General features: G+C 40.1%; 1 protein-coding gene across 1 annotated transcript in view; it reads right to left on the bottom strand.

Annotated features, from left to right (window-relative positions):
* KIZ (kizuna centrosomal protein) overlaps window positions 1–23586 on the bottom strand; it is a 112362-nt gene that overhangs the window by 24926 nt on the left and 63850 nt on the right. Inside the window, exons 7-9 of the mRNA XM_004447758.4 lie at window positions 14143–14284; window positions 5212–5377; window positions 4300–4365 (exon numbers count right to left, since the gene is read on the bottom strand). Coding sequence (XP_004447815.1) covers window positions 4300–4365; window positions 5212–5377; window positions 14143–14284 — 374 coding nt within the window. The remainder of the gene's footprint in view (window positions 1–4299; window positions 4366–5211; window positions 5378–14142; window positions 14285–23586) is intronic.

The raw sequence follows: 23586 nt of genomic DNA, 5'->3' as shown, positions 1-23586 counted from the left end.
ATTCCCAGAAACAAGAATTTCTTCCACAGTGCCCCTCTAGAGAGTAGATTCTCTCCATGGTTCAAGCACCCAGTATAGACAGAATCTCACACCTGAAAGACATTCAGCTTGGTTTTGCTGAAATGAAAAGTTAGAAAGTTCCATTACTGAGTTTCCCTGTAACACTCCCGAAAAGAGCAGTTTGAGCTGCTCTCTGTAGGTAGGCTAGATAAATGTTCTTCCTTGTACACACAACCCTTCGAAATATCTAAAGACAGCTGTTGAATTTCCTCTGGTTAAACTTCCCAAAGACCACTGTCATTCTGAAAATGGTATGACTTCAAAGCTTCCTATTCTGCCAACCTCCCATGTCTGGCTCCAGATTTGTCCTTGGCCTATCTCTACAACACCTCTTCTGAAATGGCTGTAAAGCAAATAAAAACACACAGAAGGACCACACTGAAGAAGAGTACATCTGGATTGTCAAAAGTTATTACTGTAAACTTCCGGACACCAATTAGAGGAACAACTTCAATAAGTTAACTTTCTATCATAACATTGGGTTTAGCTACATTAAAGTAGACCAGGGAATCTCACCCACAAGGGAAGTTCCCACAAATAGAAACCACAGGAAAACAATGAAGATAATTTTAGTATACTGAGAAAGCTAGTGCCCCCATTATACATATGGTTTAAAAAAAAAATTCTACTTATATAAGCATATTTCCCAAAACTTGTTCCACAGAACATTAATTCTGGTGGCTATTAACAGGAAGGTTCCATTTTCAACACTATGATAATTACTGAAACTCTAGGTTCTCACTTTTAAGTGGTTCATTTGCTGAAAGTCTTCTAAATGTTTTCAAAATACTGTGTGTACTGTGCCAACTGCAGAGGGAGAGCAAGATCGCTCAGGCTTTGGTCATGAAATGCTCTCCATGAAGCCATTTCTGGGCAAAGGATTGCATAGAATACATTTGGGAAAATGCTGCATCAGCTCATGGACGTTTGTGAGGGAGTGCATCAAGGGTATCAGGTGCCCTGTGATGTCCTTGGCTTGGAGTAGTAAGGGTCAGGGGCCCAGAGGAACTCAGGGGCAGAGACGTCAGTGCCTCAGCCAATGAGATCCCCAGGAGCCATTTCATCAGCTGTTTAGGATTCTTGTCTGAGGGTTTCTTCATTGTTTTAATTAGAAGCTATGAAACCATCACAAAGCTCTTCTCAAGATTCCTTTTCAATAAGGTAAACATCCTTCTGGATTCAAATCACCATATGCGTTTTTCAAGTGGAAGAGTCTTACGGAAACCTACCCTGCAGTCCTGCAGGAAAGAGCAATCCACAAGGAATTACAGCAGCACAGTGCTTGGGCAGGTCTTGGTCCCATAGGCTCCCACAACTCTGCCAGAATAACAGACTGGAGGTGTCCAGACACCCTTTCAGGGACTCATCTCTGTGTGTGACACTTATCCCCATTCCACTCACCTACCTCCATACACTTTTTGCTTTGTGGGGTTTCTTTTTAACTAGATGCCACTGGCTTGAAAGTGTTGGAGACTGTGGGAGCCAGGACAGGAGAAGACTAATATTACCTGTAACAGTTTGATAATATTGATGAATTCCAAAAATAAATTATGTTTGTAAACTGATCATTTCCTCTAGGTATATTAGATGATATTGAATTCATAGGTTTACTTGATTAAGTAATCAGGTAAGCTTCTTGTGCTGGAAGGGCATTGAGTTTCCACCCTTTGGTGGGAGGGGACTCACAGATAAAAGGCATGGAAAAGGACACAGTTAAGGGTTTTTGAAGTTGGAGTTTTGATGTTGGAGTTTAATGCTGAAGCCTTAAGCTGGATCCCTGGGAAGTAACCTCACAGAGGAAAAGAAGCAAGCCCCAGTAAGGGAGCAACCCAGGAAGCCTGAACCCTCTCAGACGTTGGCAGCCATCTTGTTCCAACACATGAAAATAGACTTTGGTGAGGGAAATAACTTATGCTTTATGGCCTGGAATCTGTAAGCTCCTACCCCAAATAAATATGCTTTATAAAAACCAAGCAATTTCTGGTATTTTGCATCAGCACCCCTTCGGCTGTCTAATATACTACCTTTCACATGAATATCATTACTATAAATAATAGCTGCCATGCATTGAGTATCTAGAGTATGCCTGGCACATTCACTTACACAATCTCACTTAGATTGACAATCCTACCAGATATTATTCCTCCTTTTCCAACGAGAGAACAGAGGTTCAAATGAGTGGAGAAACAGAGCAGGAAGTGACTTGTGCTGACACTGATGGATGATGCCAAAGCCCAGGCTCAAGGGCCACATTTTTCATCTCCCAGGGACAGCCTCTGGAATATTCCTTTGCTTGCAGATATTCTGGAAGGAGGGTAGCCCAAACAAACATAACCAGTGTGCACCCACACAGATAAGAAAGCTTCACCAGTAACTATGATAAAGGGACAGACAGACTCCATCTTAAATCAAACTTCATACTTGCCTTCCTCTACCAAAAGCCAAATCGCCAAATAGTTATGCCAAAAGATACAAAAATCTAATAAAGGGATGATGGGCAAGAACTTAGAGATCTACTAAAGTAGTTGCACTAACAGACGCAACAAAAGGACTAAGGAGAGCCAAGTACAAGGTGCAGGAGACATCACACAGTAACTTCCTGGAGGCCCAGCGGGGAGGGGGCACAAGGAGGAGTTTGGTGGCCAGACAGAACTGCAATTCTCCAACAAAGTAAATGGTTTAGAGACTGTTTTCTCATATCTCCTGATTTATTTTCTACATTGAACACTCTGGCATACTCCTATCAGGCACAAAGCATTTCTTTAACTGCCAACTATTAACGAATCAATGGGAGGTTGCTGGAATTGCAGTTCCTTTTAACATCTTAATGCAAACTGCGCTTATTACTTCTAAGCACAACGCACCTCTCTCTGCATGAAGAGAAAAAAGATATGAAACCCTGGTACTTAACTAGCCTTCTTTTATTAAAAAAAAAAAAAAGAGAGAAAGAGAGAGAAATAGCACCTGCACTGATTTTAGGGTGAGTCATCTATTCCCAGTGAGGAATGATTATAAATATTTGAGAAAAAATGGCCAACTAGGTCATTTCCCCATTTCTCCGCAATAAAGCTTTTATAATTTTAACTGAAATAAATTCAGAGGCCATTAGGTACTTCTTCATTCAATGGTAAATATAAGGGAAAAGCATCCAGATGACTTTTGGATTATCTGCAGTTTAGGATCATCTACACATCTACAATAAATGAAAATAATCAAGAGGGGACCCTACCATGTTTTCTCAAAACGAAGAATAAAAAGGCAATAAAAATATCACTGCAACAAATGCTTAAAAGAAAACCTCTGCATTTTGGAGTGAAGTATTACCTGATGCAGAATATATACAGTAATTGTTCTTCCATATACTCCCTTTTGCAAAACCAGAGTCATCACAGAAACATGGGTTTAAAAAATTAATCTTCATGCCACAAATTGTGCTGCCATAAAAGAAAGCCATTCTCTTCCGCTTATAAACAACAACAAAACCAGCACATATGCAGATGCATGCCTCGGCCCCTTAGTGAGATGGCGCATTTACTTGTATAAATATTTAAAGTCAGACCTCTGAATTTCTAATGAAGTAGTACACCACTTTACAAAATAAGGTACTAGTAAATTTACATGTACCACAAATAGAACTCTGTTCAGAATACTAATTGCTGCTGTTGATATTCTAAAACTGAAAAAAGTAATGATATTCAGATTCCATCTAAACAAGTCTCATATGTCTGCTTTGCAGAATTCTTAATAGGCCTTGATGAAACCTTATTGCAAAAATTTTTGAATTATCAAACTGGCTTTGTAACTGAGGCACTAGCTAGCTTCCTGTCTGGTACTTTTTTTCCTGCTTCTATTCTAATTACACACATTCAATTACTACAGGAAAGAAAAGAATCAAATCAGAAACATCTGTAGTTTGCCATATAATGGCTGGGTGTTCCCCATGGAGACTGACCTTTTCACACAGACGCAGAAGCTGAAAGGCTGCATGGAGGAGGATGCACAAGTGGGTAAGTGCAGAACATGATTACGAGGAACTTGACAGACACGGCCACTTGCCACCCTAGTTTGTGGTAACATAAGTTCATGTTTTATGATCTTATGATTCATCTCCTGCTCCAGCATGGAGTAGATAAATATACTTGCTCTTAGTGGGGTCCACAACCACTAACCTAGAATGATTTGTTTATATAATAATGTTGCATCCTGTGTTTGAAACTCTTAGGTAACCATAACTTCTACCTGTGACTGGTATCTCTGCTGCCACACTTTCTTCCTTGCTCTCATTGCTGCAGCCGCTTGAAACTTCTAAAAATCAAACACATAATAATCAAACAGTATTTCAAAGTTACACTACAAACAGGTCTGTTATCTTTTAACCATCTTTCCTTCTTTTTTCACAGCATCCCTCCCCTCTTATGGTTAGTTCATTTTTTTTCTGAAATAATGCTGATTCTAAAAAGGAAACCAATTCTAAAATTAAAGTATCTTGGTGTTGCTTTCATATAAAATAATTTAGCCTGATATCCATTAAATTTGAGTGGGATTTAAAACAAGTGAGCTTCAAATCCTGCGCATGTGTCCCGACTTATGAATACATCCTAACTCAAGGCTGTCCTGGAAATATCATTATAACAGCTTACTTGTATGTCTAACAATAATGCTAATATAATCACAATTTCTGAATACTAAAAATTGGTTATTAAATTTTGGAGGTATAAATTCTTCACTTCTTAATCATCTGTTTAGATTTTGATAAGGTCCTATTATAATCATACTATATAAATTAATTATTATAAAAAATGAAAAATAATAATTAAGTGATAGCAAAAATTTCATAGGACTTTATGGAATCATCTTTATCTTTGTGGGATGAGCAAAATGATCAGTTTTGTTAGGATCTTACAACGTACAAAAATCTCCCATTTTATTAGGAATTCAGCACAACTATAGACCTACAATTAGGTTTCCCATTCCTGTAAGACTAAATGAGAACATATACATTTAATAGATGATATAAAACGACCTATTATGCATATTTAAAATAGAGGTATTCTCTGATCAGTTTTATTTTATAGGTGTACCTTGAGAAACAGGGTGTCTGAGTGACTCTGAATTCATTTTTGCTGTGGCAGACACTTTAACAATAGTTACCTTGTTCCCTTGTAGGAACACGGTTGAGCGGTAGAGCTGGTTTTGCTTCCTTTATTCCACTATTGTCATTCAGAATGGATGGCAAGCTGCAAGATGATTCATTACTGTGAATGGGTGACCTATCATCACACTCTTCTGTAAGGGCTTTTTTCAATAATGCTGATGCCTACAGTGTTTAAAAGAAAACACAAAGAAATAAAAACAAACTGCAGCTACATTCCCCTTGGTCTCAAAGACCCAGCATTTAAATAATTTTAGGGTAAGCTTTACTTAGGATTTAATTTGCTTCCCTGACATTTAACTGAAAATAAAATGTCTTCAAGATAAATTAACATCTGATTATTTCCCAACATCATTTCATACTTTATAACAGTTTAGATTCACAATAACACCTCCTTTTTTTTGAGGACTGAATCTTAGGTAATACAGAAGTGTCCTTCTGCTTGTAAAGTATGTGCGCAAGATGTAAACCCCTCTGAAAGTTTTCCACCTAAATCTGGGCTGGTTTAACCTCTCTGGTATACATACAAAAGTGAGAACCTCAGACCTCCTTTCTTAAGGAAAGATTTTACTCTTTTGCTGCATGAATGCGGTTTTCTAGGCATGTAAGATAGAGTTGGTTTGGACTAAGAGATCTGGGAAAATGTGATCTCATGGTATTTACATCCTTCTAGAAAGGACCCCTGAATCTCCCCCAAATAGGAGAAAAGCTTTGTGGCTGAGGAGGATGTGCTGAGCAAAAAGATAACTGACCTGATTCTAAATCATAACCTTCAATCAAGGATAAAGATGGTCTGCACATTGCCTCTAAGTCTCCAAGTGAGCCTGGGGTACTTTCCCCACCACACTGCCTCGCTTTTCTCAACCAACACTAAACTGTTACCCATTTCACCTCAGGTGTCCAGAGCAGGGAGGTGGGCAGAGATTTTATCATAGCCAACTTGAGAGAGGAAGAAAAGGTGGCAATTAACAGATCTACTTTAGCCCGTATGTCTCCTGATTTCAAGGTTAGCACTCTTCCCCCAAAAAACAAAAATATGTGGGTGACAGGGTTAAACTTTCAGTAGGCAACCAGCTATGACAATGCTATGCTATCAAATATGTGTTTTTCTCTCACTTCCTGTTCAGAAATGGCCATGTGCCTAGATGATTAGGAGAGGAAACCTGGGTGGTAGAGCTGACCATTCACTGGAACATGACAATGATGTGAATACAGGGCTGGGTGGAAATGGATGTGAAAGACTTCACATATTAATATGAAGAGTGGAGTTGGATAGTCTCACAAGTCATCTTTAGGCCAAGAGCAAAGAGATAACAATGTAATTATTCCACGAAGGGGAGGAACACATAATCTTCCCTTGTGGTTAACGTGAAGAAGGGTGAAGAGGCCCCAAGGGGAGAGTCCCTAAGCACAGCACTGAGCCTGGAAGCTCCCACCTTGCCACCTTTGGCTCTGACACACTTCCAGGCTACTGCCTTTGGCCTCAGCATCCCTGCACAACTCTTGCCCTCTGCCCTTCCTTGTACCGGCTGACCTCCTGGACCTATCTGGAGCCACAGCTTACCCTAGAAGCTCAAGAAGCTGACATTGGGGAGTTTAAGGAATTCTAGTCTCCTTTGCAAAGGACTTGGATCAAGTTAGCCTTGTAGCCAGGACCTGTGTTCCAGTTCCAGTAGCCAGGGGCTTTTCCTCTGTTTGTACAAACTAGTTCCTGGATTTTACTCCTTGTGAGAACTCTGCTGGGATTCCTGCTTAGGCTCTCCATTTCTACATACTGAGGTTCAGGTAAGAGCCCTGCCCTTAAAGCCCAGGCCAAAGCTGGCTGCCATCAGTGGCTCTATACTGCCCCATTCCCAGCGGCTACATGGTCTGTTGTGCTGACCCTGCTTCCAGAATCTGTCCAGGAGGAGGGCAAGGAAGAGCGGACACAACTCCTTGAACTGCCACCTGTCACTTTCAGCGTGTAGTCTGGACCATCCCAAGTGCCTCATTTCTGGGTCTCTAGACTTCCTGATCTAAACCGTTGCCACAGAGGGCTAAGTTCCTGTTCTGTGTGCCCAGCACTTCTAGGTATATGAAATGTATTTTAAAATACAAACAAAAAGATATGGTCCAAATTCTGTAGTGAAAGCTATCATTTTTTTCTAGTATTTAAAATAATCCAAACATTCTGCAAGAGCCTCAGATATATATTTCGACCTTATAGCACCTTACACAATAGCTGTAAATGATAATTTCTTGGCATGATCTCATAATGGCAACTATGTACTAACACATATTTTAAAAATAAAATTCCTGCAGCTTCCTACACTTTCTACTTGTGCTATGTGTAAATAAGGGAAACAGTCATAGGTTTTTGGGCAATTTAAAATGAACAACACTGTCATTCTTCTCGTCTAAATACTACAACTATTTTGGATTACCAATTATTCAGATCATTTCTCACTAGTTCCTCAACAATGACACACAATTCATCTCACTTTCATATAAGATCTTCTTTTGCTTTAGCTGGGTTCCAACTAGTGGTTTTGAAAGTACACAGAAGAAAATGCTAGAATACTGCAAATGTCTTTCTGTAAGTCCTTGTATGCTTGACAAGAGCACCACCACTGCACCACTCTGTACAGAGCCCTCTTTTCTATGGGGAGATAAGTGGTCATGCTACAGAGTTTAATTTTTTAAGTATATTTTATCCCATTTACCATTACTACTCAGCACTCATCTCCAGGATTTCTTACTTTTTTGATAGAGATGTTTATAAAAGGACTTACTCATCTTGTAAGATAATACTATAGATAATTTTAAAAAGATAAGTATCTTATATCTCTAAGGATTTTGGTGGAGGATCAAATTACATCTTGAGAATGGTTGGCTTTACTCTTCTGGACCATGGAACCAATAGAAAGAGCTGCGAATCTGCCCAGTGGGTCATTTGTAGGGCAACCTACAATCTAAGTCTATTTTAACCAGCAGTGAATAATGATAAGCAGAGACAGAAACAAAAGTCAGCCTCAGGCAAGGGACAGATATCAGGTTTGAAAAACAACTTTTACTGAGTTAGGAAAAACAGGAATACTTTTTCAAGATGTACTGTCTGCAGATCTTTTAGAAAGAAGTATTTCTCAGGGAACTGCCAATTTGAAGGAGTATGCAGTCTGAGAGGGACAACATTGCCCCACACCTACAAAGGAACAAAGGCCGAGAGAAGATTTAACAAGCTGCTTTACAGTCTCATCCTGAGACTGAATGGGTTCTGCAAATTGGAGCTCATTATCTTAAAAAAAATGCCACCGGACAACAATTTTACTATGGGCATTTTCTAAATAATGCTTATTCATGGGTTTCAACTTATCTGTTAGTTACTAAAAGCTTTCTGAATTACCTATTTTTGGAGCCCAGGAGGGAAGAGTGACGATTGTTTCACTGTTTGGAGATGCCCAGCAGTCTGAAGGCTAAACCAATACCAAGTTAACTACTCCTTCACTTTTCTGCCTTCCCAGGAGCCAGGAGATTCTGGGCTTGGAAATTACAAGCTGAGGCACATGCTATTTTCAGAATGACTGATAATGATACCTTCATGTTTCAGATTTTAGGGAAGATAAAATCATCCTATGAATTATACTTAGCAGTATTTCTAGAATTACTGGTTCAAAGCTACTAGAATTTTTGTCAGAATCGAGTTTAAATTTGGATCCTGCTATGTCTAGAACCCCAACAGTCACCTAGGCTGACTCAATTTATATCCAGAAACGTATCAATTATGATACTCAAGGAAAATACAGTGTGCCCATAACATGATCACGGAAGATGACAGGCAAAAATCCAACTGCTAAAAATATTGCAACACATTGTATAGGGCGTCTACTTACCACATGGGAGGTCCACAGTTCAAACCCCAGGCCTCCTTGACCTGTGTGGAGCTGGCCCATGTGCAGTACTGATGCGCGCAAGGAGTGCTATGCCTTGCAGGGGTGTCCCCCGTGTAGCGGAGCCCCACACGCAAGGAGTTCGCCCCATAAGGAGAGCCGCCCAGCGCAAAAGAAAGTGCAGCCTGCCCAGGAATGGCGCTGCACACACAGAGAGCTGACAGAACAAGATGACACAACAAAAAGAAAAAACAGATTCCAGGTGCTGCTGATAAGAATAGAAGCGGTCACAGAAGAACACACAGCTAATGGACACAGAGAGCAGACAACTGGGGGGGGGGGGAGGGGGAGGAAATAAAAAGAGTTGCCACAAGTGAACAAGAAAAATATTACTATTTTTTTAAATGCACATGGGATATGAACCACCAAATTATAAAAGAAAAAATAAAATGGCTAACAAATAGGGAAATAAAATGGCTAACAAATGGCTGACCCCAATTTTAATAAAAAATAAAAGGAACAAAAAAATTGGATGCCAATTTCACCTCTCAAAACCCAAAACCTTGATAAATCCAGTTTCATAAAGAGCTCAGAGAAATGACATTTTCATTTATTACTGACAATTCTGAAGACCCTTCCAGAATGAGATCTACCAATGAATAGCAAAAATCTGAAAGGTGTATGTGCCTTTTGACCTAATAATTTTATACCTAGGAATTCATTCTAAGGAAATATCATGGATATTTGTAAAAACTGAATTGCACAGATGGTTTCTGAAACTTTTTTTACTACAGGAAATACCCTTCCGTATGACACCAGCACTATTATTTTATAGGTACAGAAAGCAAGGGAGGGAAGTGGATGTGGCTCAAGCAGTTGAGCTCCTGTCTACTTATGGGAGGTCCCAGGTTCGATTCTGGAGGCCTCCTGGTGAAGGTGAGTTGGCCTGCGCAGAGAGCTGGCGAAAGAGGCCAGCAATGTGCTGCTCTGCTGTGCTTGGCTGAGGAAGTTCTCCCAGGAGGAAACAGACATCACTTGGGAGAAAAGGAAAATTAAGGCACTTCGTATTATAATGAAGCACCCAACTCATTTTTTCTTCACATAAAGTAATTACAAATTTTTCTGATTTAAAAGCATGCAGCTCAATTATGTAATTGCCTAATAGATTATGCGGGCACTGTGGATCTTATCTGGTCTCGAGGGGACATAATTGGAGTTTCTGCTGCTTTAATGATGTGTTTACTCAAGAGACAGGATTGACTCTGGCTGACAGCACAGGGACCCACAGGTAAACATCATTTACATGTGGCTGTTTAATTAGCCATTTATCCAAGAGATCAAAGCAAATATTTCTGGGTTTCATTAGACTCTTAACCAAGTAATTTCTAGTAGAGCTTTCTTAAATTTTGAAAAATCACTTAGTTTTAAAGATTGTATCTGAAGAGAGATATTTAACCCTTAGTTATATACTAAGTGTATATATTGTTTCAATACACAGAAACAACTCAAAGCTATTTTATTTAGTTAATTGTAAAAGGATAGTGCATAAACTGGCCTAGAACCAACAGAAGCACTCTGTCCTAAAGTTCAGAAGGTTTGCCTTGCCACTGTGACTTTGGTAGTATTCTTTAGGGCTGTGCATTTCTATAGTCACAACCTAATCATCTGAGAAACCTCCTGCTTACTTCCATTTTTAAGGATAGATTTTTGTCATTAACTTATTGTTATTTTTCATAATTGTCATGAAGATGAGATCGTGATGATTTCAGAAGGAACCAAAAAACCTATTAGGGGAGGCTATTATTTGATTCATTAAGTTAATAGTTAGGCAGTCCTCAATTAATCAGGGAGGGATTATTTGAAAAATTTTGAGTGGATTGGTGGTTTGGAACTTGGAACAAGTTTTCTGACTTTTTTTTTTTTTTTAAAGGGATTAGATAGGAGTGGGCAGTTGACCTACACTTAGGCCACCTTGGACATGGCTGAAATGTGATATACTTCTGGTGAAAAAGAATGGAAAACAATGTTGTTACAAAATAGTACTTAATAAAATGGAAAATTAGACCAGAAAACAAAAATCCTTCTTAAGATCTATCAATAGAAATGGACCTAAAAAACACAGGTTCCATTTTTTGCAAAGCATACTGTTTTAAAAATACACACAAACGATATCTACCACAAACAAAACAATACAAAACTACAAGCTGTTGACTGAGTCACATAATGCAGTGATATGGAAAATTCGCAGGAAGGACACAAACAAGGCTCCCTCTGCAAAGGACCAAAGGATCCATGAGAGGCATGTGAGGCCCTCTGTATCTGTCATGAAATATTTCAGAAGAAGGAAAAGCAGGAGGAAGCAGATTAAGGAAGGAGAGAAAGGGGAAGGGGTGGTGAGAGAAGGAGAGAAAAAACAGGAGGAGGGAGGTGAGAATGAAGTGGGTGAGGTAGGAGGGGAGAAAACAAAGTGGGGAAGGGGGAGGAAAAGGGAAGAAAGGGGATAGTAACAGGGGAGAAAGAAGGAAGAGGATGAGGAGGAGTTCTGAAATAAATAGGTGGCAATGGAACAGGAGGGAATCTGGGTCGGTAGGAATGGGATTGTTGGGTTCATCATCATTATATCAATAATGATGCTTGAAATACTTTTATTTTTTTATTTTTTTATTTTTTATTTTTTAAAGATGTATTTATTTAATTCCCCCCCTCCCCTGGTTGTCTGTTCTTGGTGTCTATTTGTTGCGTCTTGTTTCTTTGTCTGCTTTTGTTTCTTTGTCCGCTTCTGTTGTCGTCAGCGGCACGGGAAGTGTGGGCGGCGCCATTCCTGGGCAGGCTGCACTTTCTTTTCGCGCTGGGCGGCTCTCCTCACGGGCGCACTCCTTGCGCGTGGAGGCTCCCCCACGCGGGGGACACCCTTGCGTGGCACGGCACTCCTTGCGCGCATCAGCACTGCGCATGGCCAGCTCCACACGGGTCAAGGAGGCCCGGGGTTTGAACCGCGGACCTCCCATATGGTAGACGGATGCCCTAACCGCTGGGCCAAAGTCCGTTTCCCTGAAATACTTTTTAAAAATAAATTTCTTTTACTGTACTTTATAGGTTTAAGAATAGCAAATTTATTTTATTTTTCATTTTATTATTTTTAAGATTGATTTCTCCCTTCCCTCCATTTTTGTGGATTTTTGTGCTCCCTGTCTGCTTTCTATGTCCGTTCACTGTGTGTTCTTCTGTGTCTACTTGTTTTCTCATTAGATGGCATGGGGAAATGATTCTGGGACCTTCTGGAGTGAGAGACAGCACTCATTCTTTTGCGCTACCTCAGCTCCCTGGTCTGCTGCATCTCTTATTGTCTCTCCTCTGTGTCTCTTTTTGTGGCATTTGTTATCTTGCTGTGCCAGCTCTCTATATGGACTAGCAGGCTTGGTGACCAGCTCTCCACTTGGGCCAGCTCTCCGCTTGGGCCGGCTCTTTCTTGGGCCAGCTTTGCCTTCAGAAGGAGGCCCTGGGAATCAAACCCTGGACCTCCTATATGGTAGATGGGAGCCCAATCACTTGAGCCACATCTGCTTTCCTTGAAATACTTATAAAAAAATCTTTCTGCCCTTTTTTAATTGGAGGGGTAGTAAATGGGAAGCTTGGGAAGGATTCAAGGTGCTCTGAAAGGCTTGAGGAGGTACAGATGAGGTTCTGGACCACACAGCAACACAGGTTGCTGTGTTTAAACAGAAGTAGCAACGCTCCAGGTTCCAGGAGGGGTACCTGTAGAATTCCTAAACTACAAGTATCATAAAAATAAAAACTCTATTAAAAAAAAAACAAAAACAAAGCCAGAACATTCCATCTTATGCATAAGAATGAAAAACAAAACAAAACAAAACACAGATGTTAGAACCAGACAAAATTCACAAGACATTAAACTATAGAAGAAAGGCCATCTCTGAACATGCTTTTCTAGAGAATGGTAAGTACTCCAACGAGAAAGCTTTAAACTTGGGCTTCTGATTCTTCCCCTGGCACTTTCCTTGGGAATTTGCTCCATCAGTTTTCCATTTTCCATTCAGCATCTTCAAACTCTGCCCCCGTACCAGCTCCTACGCCAGGCCTCTACTTCCTCTTGCCTGAAGCACCCAGGGCTCTCTCCTCCACTGTCTCCATCCCAGTCCAAACAGACAGAACTCCCTAAAGGCTACAGAAATCACATTTCAGCTCTGCTCAAAAAGCCCCAATGACTTTCCAAAATCCATTAAATTAAACACAAACTCCTAGCCTGGAGCAGAACACCCTGCTCCCTGACCCCTGCTACCTGTGGGCTTTACCTCCACCACCCCCAGACTTGGGCCCCACCTTTCAACCCCAGAGGATTGTTCCCTGTTTCCCTCATAGGCACTGGGTTTCCAGGTCTACTTTCTGCCCATGCCAGGCCTTTCCTGTCACTGATGCCCCCTGCTCTAGACCCATAGAGTTTGTCAAAATTCAGTCTACCTTTTAAGCATCACCTTGAATGCCCCTCAGCTGCCCCCATCTTAAAGCCTGTCCTCACTGCTCCTTCCAGAGGGCTGGCTTCCTTTGCTGAAGGCCCACATTCCTTGACATTTTCAAATGACCTTCACTCCACTGTGCCAAATGATACAGTTATTTCCAGAAGGAGAGGGCAACATTTTATTTATCTCTTTTCCCCCAATGGATCTGGGCTGGTGCCTGTGTATAGCAATGGATCAAGAGATATTTGCTGAGTTGATATAAATTTTTAAAGTATGGAGTGGAGACAGAAAACCAGAATGCTAAAAGATGCTTCTAAGTTCCTTGAATAATACTGCAGTAGATATGTTTAAATTAAGTCACCTCAGGCATCTGATTTAACATTAAGTCAGGAATTGGAATTACTATACAAACACATCACACAAAAGGCCTGACAGCAGAAAAATAAAAAATAAAACACCTCAATTGTCATTACTTTTCTCATCAAAACTTTTTCAAATATGTTAATCATTCTCAAGGACGAAATTATTTCCCCCAAATGATAACTTATACAACTTGAAACATATTTTTAAAATAAAAATTACGAACTCTCGTCCTCTGATCCATGTTTCTGACTGTGAAAACTTCAAACAGCTTATCTTCTTGGAGAGAATTATCATGTTCTTTCAAGATGGCACCAGGCGGAACCCATGGCGACCTCGATAAGCCTGGCTCTGGTGGTTGTGCAGATCTACCAATAGAAACAGGAGAGACTTGACAAATTTGTAGCATTTGGTTACTTTCCTCCCCCATTTTTTAAGGGCCCCATAATCAAAGTAGTAGAAGACAGTTGATCCAGAAATGCCTGGAATCCAATATTCTGGACCAAAGGGATTTCCAGAGTCCAAGTATCTGTTTTTTTGTTTTTTTCACTTTTATTTTGAAATAATTATAGATTCACAAGAAGTTACAAAAATAATACAGAAGGAACTAGGGACAAGATGGTGACAGAATAAGGCACTCTCCAAGAGTTGGTTTGTCCTACAGTGTAGTTATAATCATCCAGAGCTATCCAAAGCACCTGTTCAGGGAGCCCAGGCGACCAGAAGTACATCCTGCAACATCCTTGGAAGAATGGAAGGAGGAGATTGCCCATCTGCAGTGCAAATTTTTGAGGAGAGCAGTCCACACCATAGAGGCCGGGGCCCATACATCACTGGTGGCAGCACAAGCTGCCTAAGGAACAATTCCCTATCTGGAGCTGGGAGCTCCATTTCCCAAAAACAGGGAAGGAAGGGATGGCCAGGCACCAACTTCAGTTACTGATCAGTAAATCTGGCTGGCTAAAGTCTAATCATAAGAACAGCTAAAGTTTGAAACTGTCCAAGTTGGAAAAAGGCCAGTGGCCTCCTTTTATTTTTCTTCATTTTCTTTTAAATGTTACATTAAAAAAATATGAGGCCCTCATATAACCCCCACCCCACCCACCTCATCCCTCCCACATCAACATCTTCCATCATCACGGCACATCCACTGCACCTGGCGAATACATTCTGGAGCACTGCTGCACCACATGGACAGTGGTCCATATTGTAGTCCACACTCTCCCCCAGTCCACCCAGTGGAAGTGGCCTCCATTTTAACTCCATCCCCGGCATGACAGGGCACAGGGCTGACTGAAAATCATAGTGACAACAGGGACCAGCTTCTTTTCATCCAGGTTGGAGTGCATCCCTAGCCTAGGCTCCAGCCCCACCTCCAGCAGGGAGGAAGATGGGGGGTACCTGCAGCAGCCTTTCCAGGCAAGGTATTTTCAGCCCACACGGACTAAATTGTTGGGAACCTCTGGTTCCATACCCACCCCCGGATAGCAGGAGGAAAGTGATATTTCCTAAGTCCCTTCAGGCAACTGCAGGTACTTTTGGCCCACAGACTGGATTGTTGGCCATGTGTGGCTCCATTCCTACCCTGATAGGAGAAGAGTGGGGGCAGTGTTTCCTCAAACTCTCCAGATAACTGCAGGCACCTAGAGCCCATACAGACTAGAATGCTGGGAACTCCTGTGGTTCCATCCCCATATCTGGGAGGGAAGAAGGGGCAGTGCTCCCTCACCCTCTCCAGGCAACTGCAGTGGCTTTCAGCCAGCATGGACTAGAATTTTGGTCACAATTGAAGCTCCATCCCCACCCCTGGCAGGGGAGGAGGGGAGCCAGTGCTTCATTAGTAGTCTACTTGGACAACCGTGGTGAGTTTTGACCTGCATGGGTTAGCTGTGTGTCCATACCCGTGGCTCCATCCCCACCCTAGACAGGGGAGGAAGGGGCACTGGGCAGATGGTCTTGGCCTGCATGGCTTGGAATACTACAAATGGCTATAGCTCTGTCCCTCCCCTGGCAGATGAGAAAGATGGGAGAAGCTTCATCAGTTCCTGGGGCAATGCAAGCAGCTTTAGCCTCCTCAGTTTACAGTACCAACTACATCCTCGGCTCCTACCCTGCAGCTAGCAAGGGAGAAAGCCAGCACAAAACAGATGGAAAAAAACCTGAAAAAATTCAGATTAGTTAAACACAAGTCAATATAAACTTCCATATTAAGTTGAACCAAGGATCAGAAAAGGGCAACAGCACAAAGCCAATCAAATAGAGAGCCCCAGACTAAAGAAAGAAACTTTCATAACTACACCCAGAATAAATATATCTAGTAAATCAGATGCAGAGACACCAACAAAAAATTACAAGCCATACCAAGAAATAGGAAGATATTGCCAAGTCAAAGGAACAAGCTAAGCCTCCAGGTTACATAAAGGAGTTAAGATAAACTATAGAAGTTCAACAAATCTCTTTAATAAATTCAATGAGCAAAAGAGATTAAGGATTCTAAGAAGAACCTAGGTGAGCACAAAGAAGAATTTGAAAACATACAAAGAAAAATAGATTTTATGGGAATGAAAGGCAAAACAAATGAAATTAAAAATACACTGGAGGCATATAATAGCAGATATGAAGAGATAGAAGAAGGGATCAGTGAGCTTGAAGACATGGCTTTCAGAAGCAAACATACTGAAAAATAGATAAAGAAAGGAAAAGATTGAACAGAGTCTCAGGGAACTAAATGACTAAATGACCACAAGAGAAGTGTAAACGTATGTGTCATAGGTGTCCCAGAAGTAGAAGGGAAGGGAAATGGAGCACAAGGAATATCTGAAGAAATAATGGCTGAACATTTCCTAATCCTATTAAAGGACATTGATATCCATGTCCAAGAAGCACAACATAATCCCATCCGAATAAATCTGAATAGACCTATTCTGAGATTCATACTAATCAGAATGTCAAATGCCAAAGATAAAGAAAGAATTCTGAAAGCAGCAAGAGAAAAGTGATGCATCACATACAAGGGATGCCCAGTAAGAGTAAATGCTGATTTGTCATCAGAAACCATGGAGGCAATCAGGCAGTGGGATGATATATTTAAGATACTGAAAGAGAGAAATTGCAAGCCAAGAATCGTATATCTAGGAAGATTGTCTTTGAAAAATGAGGATTAAGGGGATGAGCCTCCCTGGCACCAAGGATTACCAGGTGCCAACTAGTGATGTATTTAGAAAATGGCATAGACCAAAGAGTGAATATTAAATACAAATGAGCTTTGTTTTGTATATTTTTTTTAAATTGAGGTGTTTTGAGTGCCATTGTTTTTTTTTTTTTTGGTTCTTTTTCTTAATCCCCTCCCCTTGCAACTATTTTTGGTATGCTGTCTGCTCTCTGTGTCCATTTCACTGTACGTTCTTCTGTGACTATATTTTTAAATTTATTTTCCCCTCCCCCTTTGTGGCTTGCTTGCTGTCTGTTTTCTGTGTTCATTTGCTGCCAGCTCTTCTGTGTTATTTGTTTCCCTTCTTTTGTTGTGTCACTTTTTGCTGAGTCAGCTCTCTGCAGCATCTGTAGCCGGATAGTGCTCCATGGTGTCTATGGGTTGGGCGGTGCTCTGCAGTGTGCAGGCGAGCCTGTCTTCACAAGGAGGCTCTGGGACACGAACCAAGGGCCTCCCATATGGTAGATAAGAGCTCATCTGATTGAGTCACAGCCGCCTCCCACAAATGAGTTTTATAGCTATGAGATTACAAAGTGAATCAGGAGGTCAGTCCAGAGGTTACGCTTATGCACATTTCAGGAAGATATCATTGACCGCCACAGTAAACAGTGCCTCAAAAAGTGCTGCACCTGAGGGCTTTAGAGACATCTAGACACTACAGGCAGGGCAGAAACCCCAGGAAATCAGCACTCTGTTGGTGGGTCTTACCTTGGAATATATAATAACCTATCTCTCCAGTGCATCAGAATTAGACTTATTTCTAATTTTCCTATACATGCTTCTTCTGTCCTTTTTATTTGAACCTATCATTAGCACTATACCCATTAAATATATGTCCCAGAGACTTAAATCTTCATGCTGCTCATATGCCAGCTGAGCCCTGAATCTCAGCAGAGTTGCAGCCAACATCTACTCTCCAGTTCACTGGACTCACCCAGGACAATGAACAAAAGGATGATGATGGACAATGCCCATCCCCAAAAAAACAGTATCTACGACTGCCACCAAAGCAGTTTCACCCATCTTCTGTATGAGATCTAAGTTTCCTCTCAACTGGAAGCAGAGTGGGCATCACCTTCCCCAAATACTCAAGAGTGAGGAATGAATAGATATAAGGGGGGAATGCAACTATGGACTAAAGTAGACATTATTATTATACTAATGGAAGATCTTGTAACATTGATATAATGACACTGGTCACTAGAGGTTATGAGGGGAGGGAGAGAGAAGAAGAGGTGTAACATGGAGCATTTTGGGGACACTGGAATTGTTTGGCATGATATTTCAATGATGGATACAAGCCACAATACATTTCGTCAAAAATGTAAAATTGTGTGGTGCAAAGTGTAAACCATAATGTAGACTATAGACCATGCTTAGCAGCAGTGCTTCAATATGTGTCCATCAATAAAAACAAATGTACCACACTAATGAAAGATGTTGTTAATGGCAGAATGTATGGGAGATGGGGTATATGGGATTCCCCTATATTTTTGATGTAACATTTATGTAATCTAAAGCTTCTTCAAGAATAAAGGGGAAAAAATGAGGGCTAGTTTAGAATATTCACAGTTAAACAGAAACTAAGCAAGTCTGTAACCAAGAGAACAGCTTTTCAGGAAATACTAAGGCAAAGCTACAGCCTGAAAAGAAAAGGCAGGAGCAAGAGGCTTGGAACAGAGTCTTGAAATGAAGAATATATCAGTAAAAGTAAATTAAAAGTGCAAAATGAGTGGTGAAATAAGATATGATAGATAAAATCCAAAGATCAAAAAGGGTGAAGTAAAAATGGCCTTTACAGTAATAACATTGAATGTTAATGGATTAAACTTCCCAGTCTAAAAACACAGATTGGCAGAATGGATAAGAAAATATGAGCTGTCTACAAAAGATTCACCTTAGACCCAAGGATACAAACAGACTGAAAGTAGAAAGCTAGAAAAAGATACTCCACATATGCAGTAACAAATATAAGTATAGCTATACTTATATCGGATGAAATAGATGAAATAAAGCAAAGCTGTTATTAGAGACAAGAAAGGACATTACATAGTAATAAAAGGGGCAATCCACAAAGAAGAAATGAGAATCATAAATGTATATGCACCTAACCAGGATGCCCCAAATTACATGAGATGAACACTGGCAAAACTGAAGGGAGAAATAGATACCTCTACAATAATAATTGGAGACTTCAATACACCACTCTCATCAGTGGCTAGAATATCTGGGCAGAGGATCAATAAGGAAACAGAGAGCTTGAATAATATGATAAATAAACTAAACCTAATAGAAATATACAGAACACTGCACCCAAAACAGCAGGAATATACATTCTTCTCATGTGTTCATAGATCTTTCTCCAGGATAGACCATACATTGGGCCGCAAAGCAGATTTCAATAAATTTAAAAGCACTGAAATTATATGAAACACTTTCTCTGACCATAATGGAATATAACTGGAAATCAACAACAGGCAGAAAAAGGAAAAGCCCACAAATATATGGAGATTAAACAACACACTCTTAAATAATCGGTGGGTCAAAGAAGAAATTGCAAGAGAAATCAATAAATATCTTGAGATGAATGAAAACAAGAACACAACATATACTAGAACCTATGGGACATAGCAAAGGCAGTACTGAGAGGGAAATTTATAGTCCTCACTGCTTACACTAAAAAAGAAGAGCTAAAATCAATGACCTAACTACAAAGTTGGAGGAACTAGAAAAAGAACAGTAAACTATTCCCAAAGCAATCAGAAAGAATGAAATAACAAAGATCAGAGCAGAAATAAATGAAATTGAGCAAAAAGCAAGAATAGGGAAGCAGATTTGGCTCAACTGATAGAGCGTCTGCCTACTACATGGGAGGTCCAGGGTTCTAACTCAGGGCCTCCTGACTCATATGGTGAGCTGGACCATGCACAGTGCTGATGCAAGCAAAGGAGTGCTGTGCCACGCAGGGGAGTCCCCCGCATGCAAGGAGTGCACCCTGTAAGGTGAGCTGTCCCGCGTGAAAAACTTCAGCCTGCCCAGGAGTGGCACTGCACACACAGACTGCTGACGCAGCAAGATGACACAACAAAAAGAGACACAGATTCCCAGTGCTGCTGACAAGAATACAAGTGGACACAGAAGAACACACAGCAAGTGGACACAGAGAGAAGACAACTGGGGGGTGGGGGAGAAGAGAAATAAATAAAAAAGAAAAAATAAATTAAAAAAAGAAAAAGAAAAAAAGGGAGAACAAACCCAAAAGTTGGTTCTTTAAGAAGATTAACAAACTTAATAAACCCTTACCTAGACTGACAAATAAAAATAGAGAGAAGATGCAAATAAAATCAGAAATGAAAATGAAGACATTACTACTGATCCCAGAGAAATAAGAGAGATCGTAAGAGGATACTATGAACAACTGTACACCAACAAACAAGAGAATACAGATTAAATGGAAAGATTCCTGGGAATGTATGAACAACCTACACTGACCCTAGAAGAAATGGAAGACTTCTACAAACCAATCACATGCAAGAGATTGAAACAGTCATCAGACAACTCCCCAAAATGAAAAAACCCAGGACCAGATGGCTTTATAGGTGAATTCTAACAGGCAATCAAAGAAGATTTATTACCAATCTTACTCAATCTCTTCCAAGATATTCAACAGGAAGGAACATTACCAGCTCATTCTGTGAAGTCTTTATCACCCTAATACCAAAGTCAGATAAAGATAATATGAAAAAGAAAATTACAGACCCATTTCCCTAATGAATACGGATACAAAAATCCTCAACTAGCTAATACATTATGATCCAGTGGGTTTTAGTCCAGGGATGCAAGGGTGGTTCAGCATAAGAAAATCAATCAGAGTAATACAGCACAATAATAAATCCAAGAGGAAAAATCACATGATCCTATTGGTTGATGCAGAAAAGGTGTTGGAGAAAAACACGGCGCTTACTGGGACACAAACACTGATATGACTATAGACAAATAATTTATTGAGAAGCTCTCCCAATGGAGGGGGTCTGAAAAATGGACTTCAACTCCCCCCACCAGCATGGTGGGGGTCTGAAGAGAGACTTCAGCCCACTCCTGGAAGGAGGGATTTGAATTTATACAGAACTTTCCTAGGCGGGGAAATGATAGTTGGTGGGAGGGGGTTGAGGGTCCAAGTGAGGTGCAGGGGTCAAGAGGAAGCCCTAGAGGTGAAAATTTTCCCTGATAGTGACTAGGAGGTAGTGGGTTAGGGAGTTATGGTTTCTTGGAATGCTGCAGGAGCAGATATTTCTTTGATCTGTAGGGATTTTATCTCCCTCTGATATGCAGATAGGGAAGGTTTCCATTTTCCTTTATTCCCATCTCTATGTGGTTTCTTTGTTTAACCTGTGGGGAAGTACCGTGCCCTTGGACACACGTAGGTTTATAGGGGGTGGGATTAATCTTTGCCCAGTGCTTATCAGGGGAAACTGAGCTACAGCTTGTTAATTATTGCAAGCCTCTAACAAAAGGTATGTGACAAAATATAGCTTCTTTCCTTGATAAAAATACTACAAAAGATAGGAATTGAAGTAAACTTTCACAACATGATAAAGGCCATATATGACAAACCCACAGCTAACACTGTACTCAGTGGTCAAAGACTGAAAGCTTTCCCGTTGAGATCAAGAACAAGACAAGACAAGGATGCCCACTGTCATCACTGGCAGGTTCTAGCTAAAGCAATCAGGCAAGAAAAAGAAATCAAAGGCATCCAAATTGGAAAGGAAGAAGTAAAACCTTAGCTTTTTGCAGATGATATGCTCCTATACATAGAAAGTCCCAAAAAATCTACAACAAAGCTACTAGAGCTAATAAATGAATTCAGCAGTGTCAGGATACAAGATTGATACTCAAAAATCAGTAGCATTTCTGTACACTAGTAATGAACAATGTGAGGAGGAACTCAGGGAAAAAAAATCTATTTACAATAGCGACTAAAAGAATCAAATTTTTAAGAATAAACTTAACCAAGAATATAAAGGACTTGTATTCAGAAAACGGCAATGTATTGCTAAAAGAAATCAAACAAAATCTAAATAAATGGAAGAACATTCTGGGTTCATGGAATTGAAGACTAAATATTGTTAAGATATCAATACTACCCAAACTAATATACAGATTCAATGCAACTGCAATAAAAATTCTGACAGCCTTTTTTAAAGAAATGGAAAGTTCAATAACTATAGGAAGGGTAAGGGGCCTTAAATAGTCAGAAACATCTTTAAAAGAATGAAGTTGGAGGACTCTCACTTTGGGACTTTTAACCATATTACCTAGCTACAGTAGTAAAAAACCGCAATGGTATTGGCATAAAGACAGACATATAGACCAATGGAACCAAACTGATGGTTCAGAAACAGACCTTCACATCTATGGTTAAGTGTTTTTTTTTGCGTGGGTAAAATGCCTAGAAGGAAATATAGGGAAACATCTTCAAGGCCTGGTGGTAGGTGGTAAGTGGTGGATTCTTAAACCGAAAATATGTGCAACAAAAGAAAAAACGGATAAATGGGACATCCTCAAACTTAAACACTTTTATGAATCAAAGGACTGTGTCATAAAGGTGAAAACGCAGCCCACTCAATGGGAGAGAACATCTGGAAACTAGATACCCAATAAGAGTTTGCTTTCCATATTATATAAAGAGATCATATAACTCAACAATAAAAGAGCAAACAATCCAATTAAATAATGGGCAAAAGACTTAAATAGACATTTCTGCAAAGAGCAAACACAAATCACAAAAAAGGAAATGAAGAAATGTTTAATATCACTAGCTATTAAGGAAATGCAAATCAAAACTACAATGAGATATTATCTCACACCTCATAGAATGGCCATTATTTAAACAAACAAACAAAGAGGAAACAATAAGTGCTGGAAGAATGTGGAGAAATAGGGACACTCCTTTGCTGTTGGTAGGAAGGCAGCCTCTGTGGAAGACAGCTTGGCAGTTCCTTGGGAAGTTAAATATAGAACTGCTGCATATTTAACTGGCAACCCCTTTGCTTATTTAATCTGGCAATCCATCTGCTAGGAATATATCTAGAAAAACTTAAAACAGTGACACGAACAGACAATTACACACTGACATTCATAGCAGTGTTATTCACAATTGCCAAAAGATGGAAACAACCCAAACGTCCGTCAACTGATGGATAAACAAAATGTAGTATATACACACGATGGAATACTATTCAGCTGTATGAAGAAATGAAATCAGAATGCATATGACAATATGGATGATCCTTGAGGATTATATTTGAAATAAAAGGACAAATATTGTATGGTTTCACTAATATGAACTAAACATGAATAAACACATAGAGTAAAACCTAGAAGATAGGTTACTAGGAAATACTATGAGGGCAAAGAAGGGGTACTGATGCTTAAATAGAATTTTCAGTTAACTTG

This window comes from Dasypus novemcinctus, chromosome 24 (genome assembly GCF_030445035.2).
Source record: "Dasypus novemcinctus isolate mDasNov1 chromosome 24, mDasNov1.1.hap2, whole genome shotgun sequence".
NCBI classification, from domain to species: Eukaryota; Metazoa; Chordata; class Mammalia; order Cingulata; family Dasypodidae; genus Dasypus; species Dasypus novemcinctus.
Note: the sequence above shows the minus strand (reverse complement) of the source record. Positions and strands in the feature narration are given on the sequence as shown.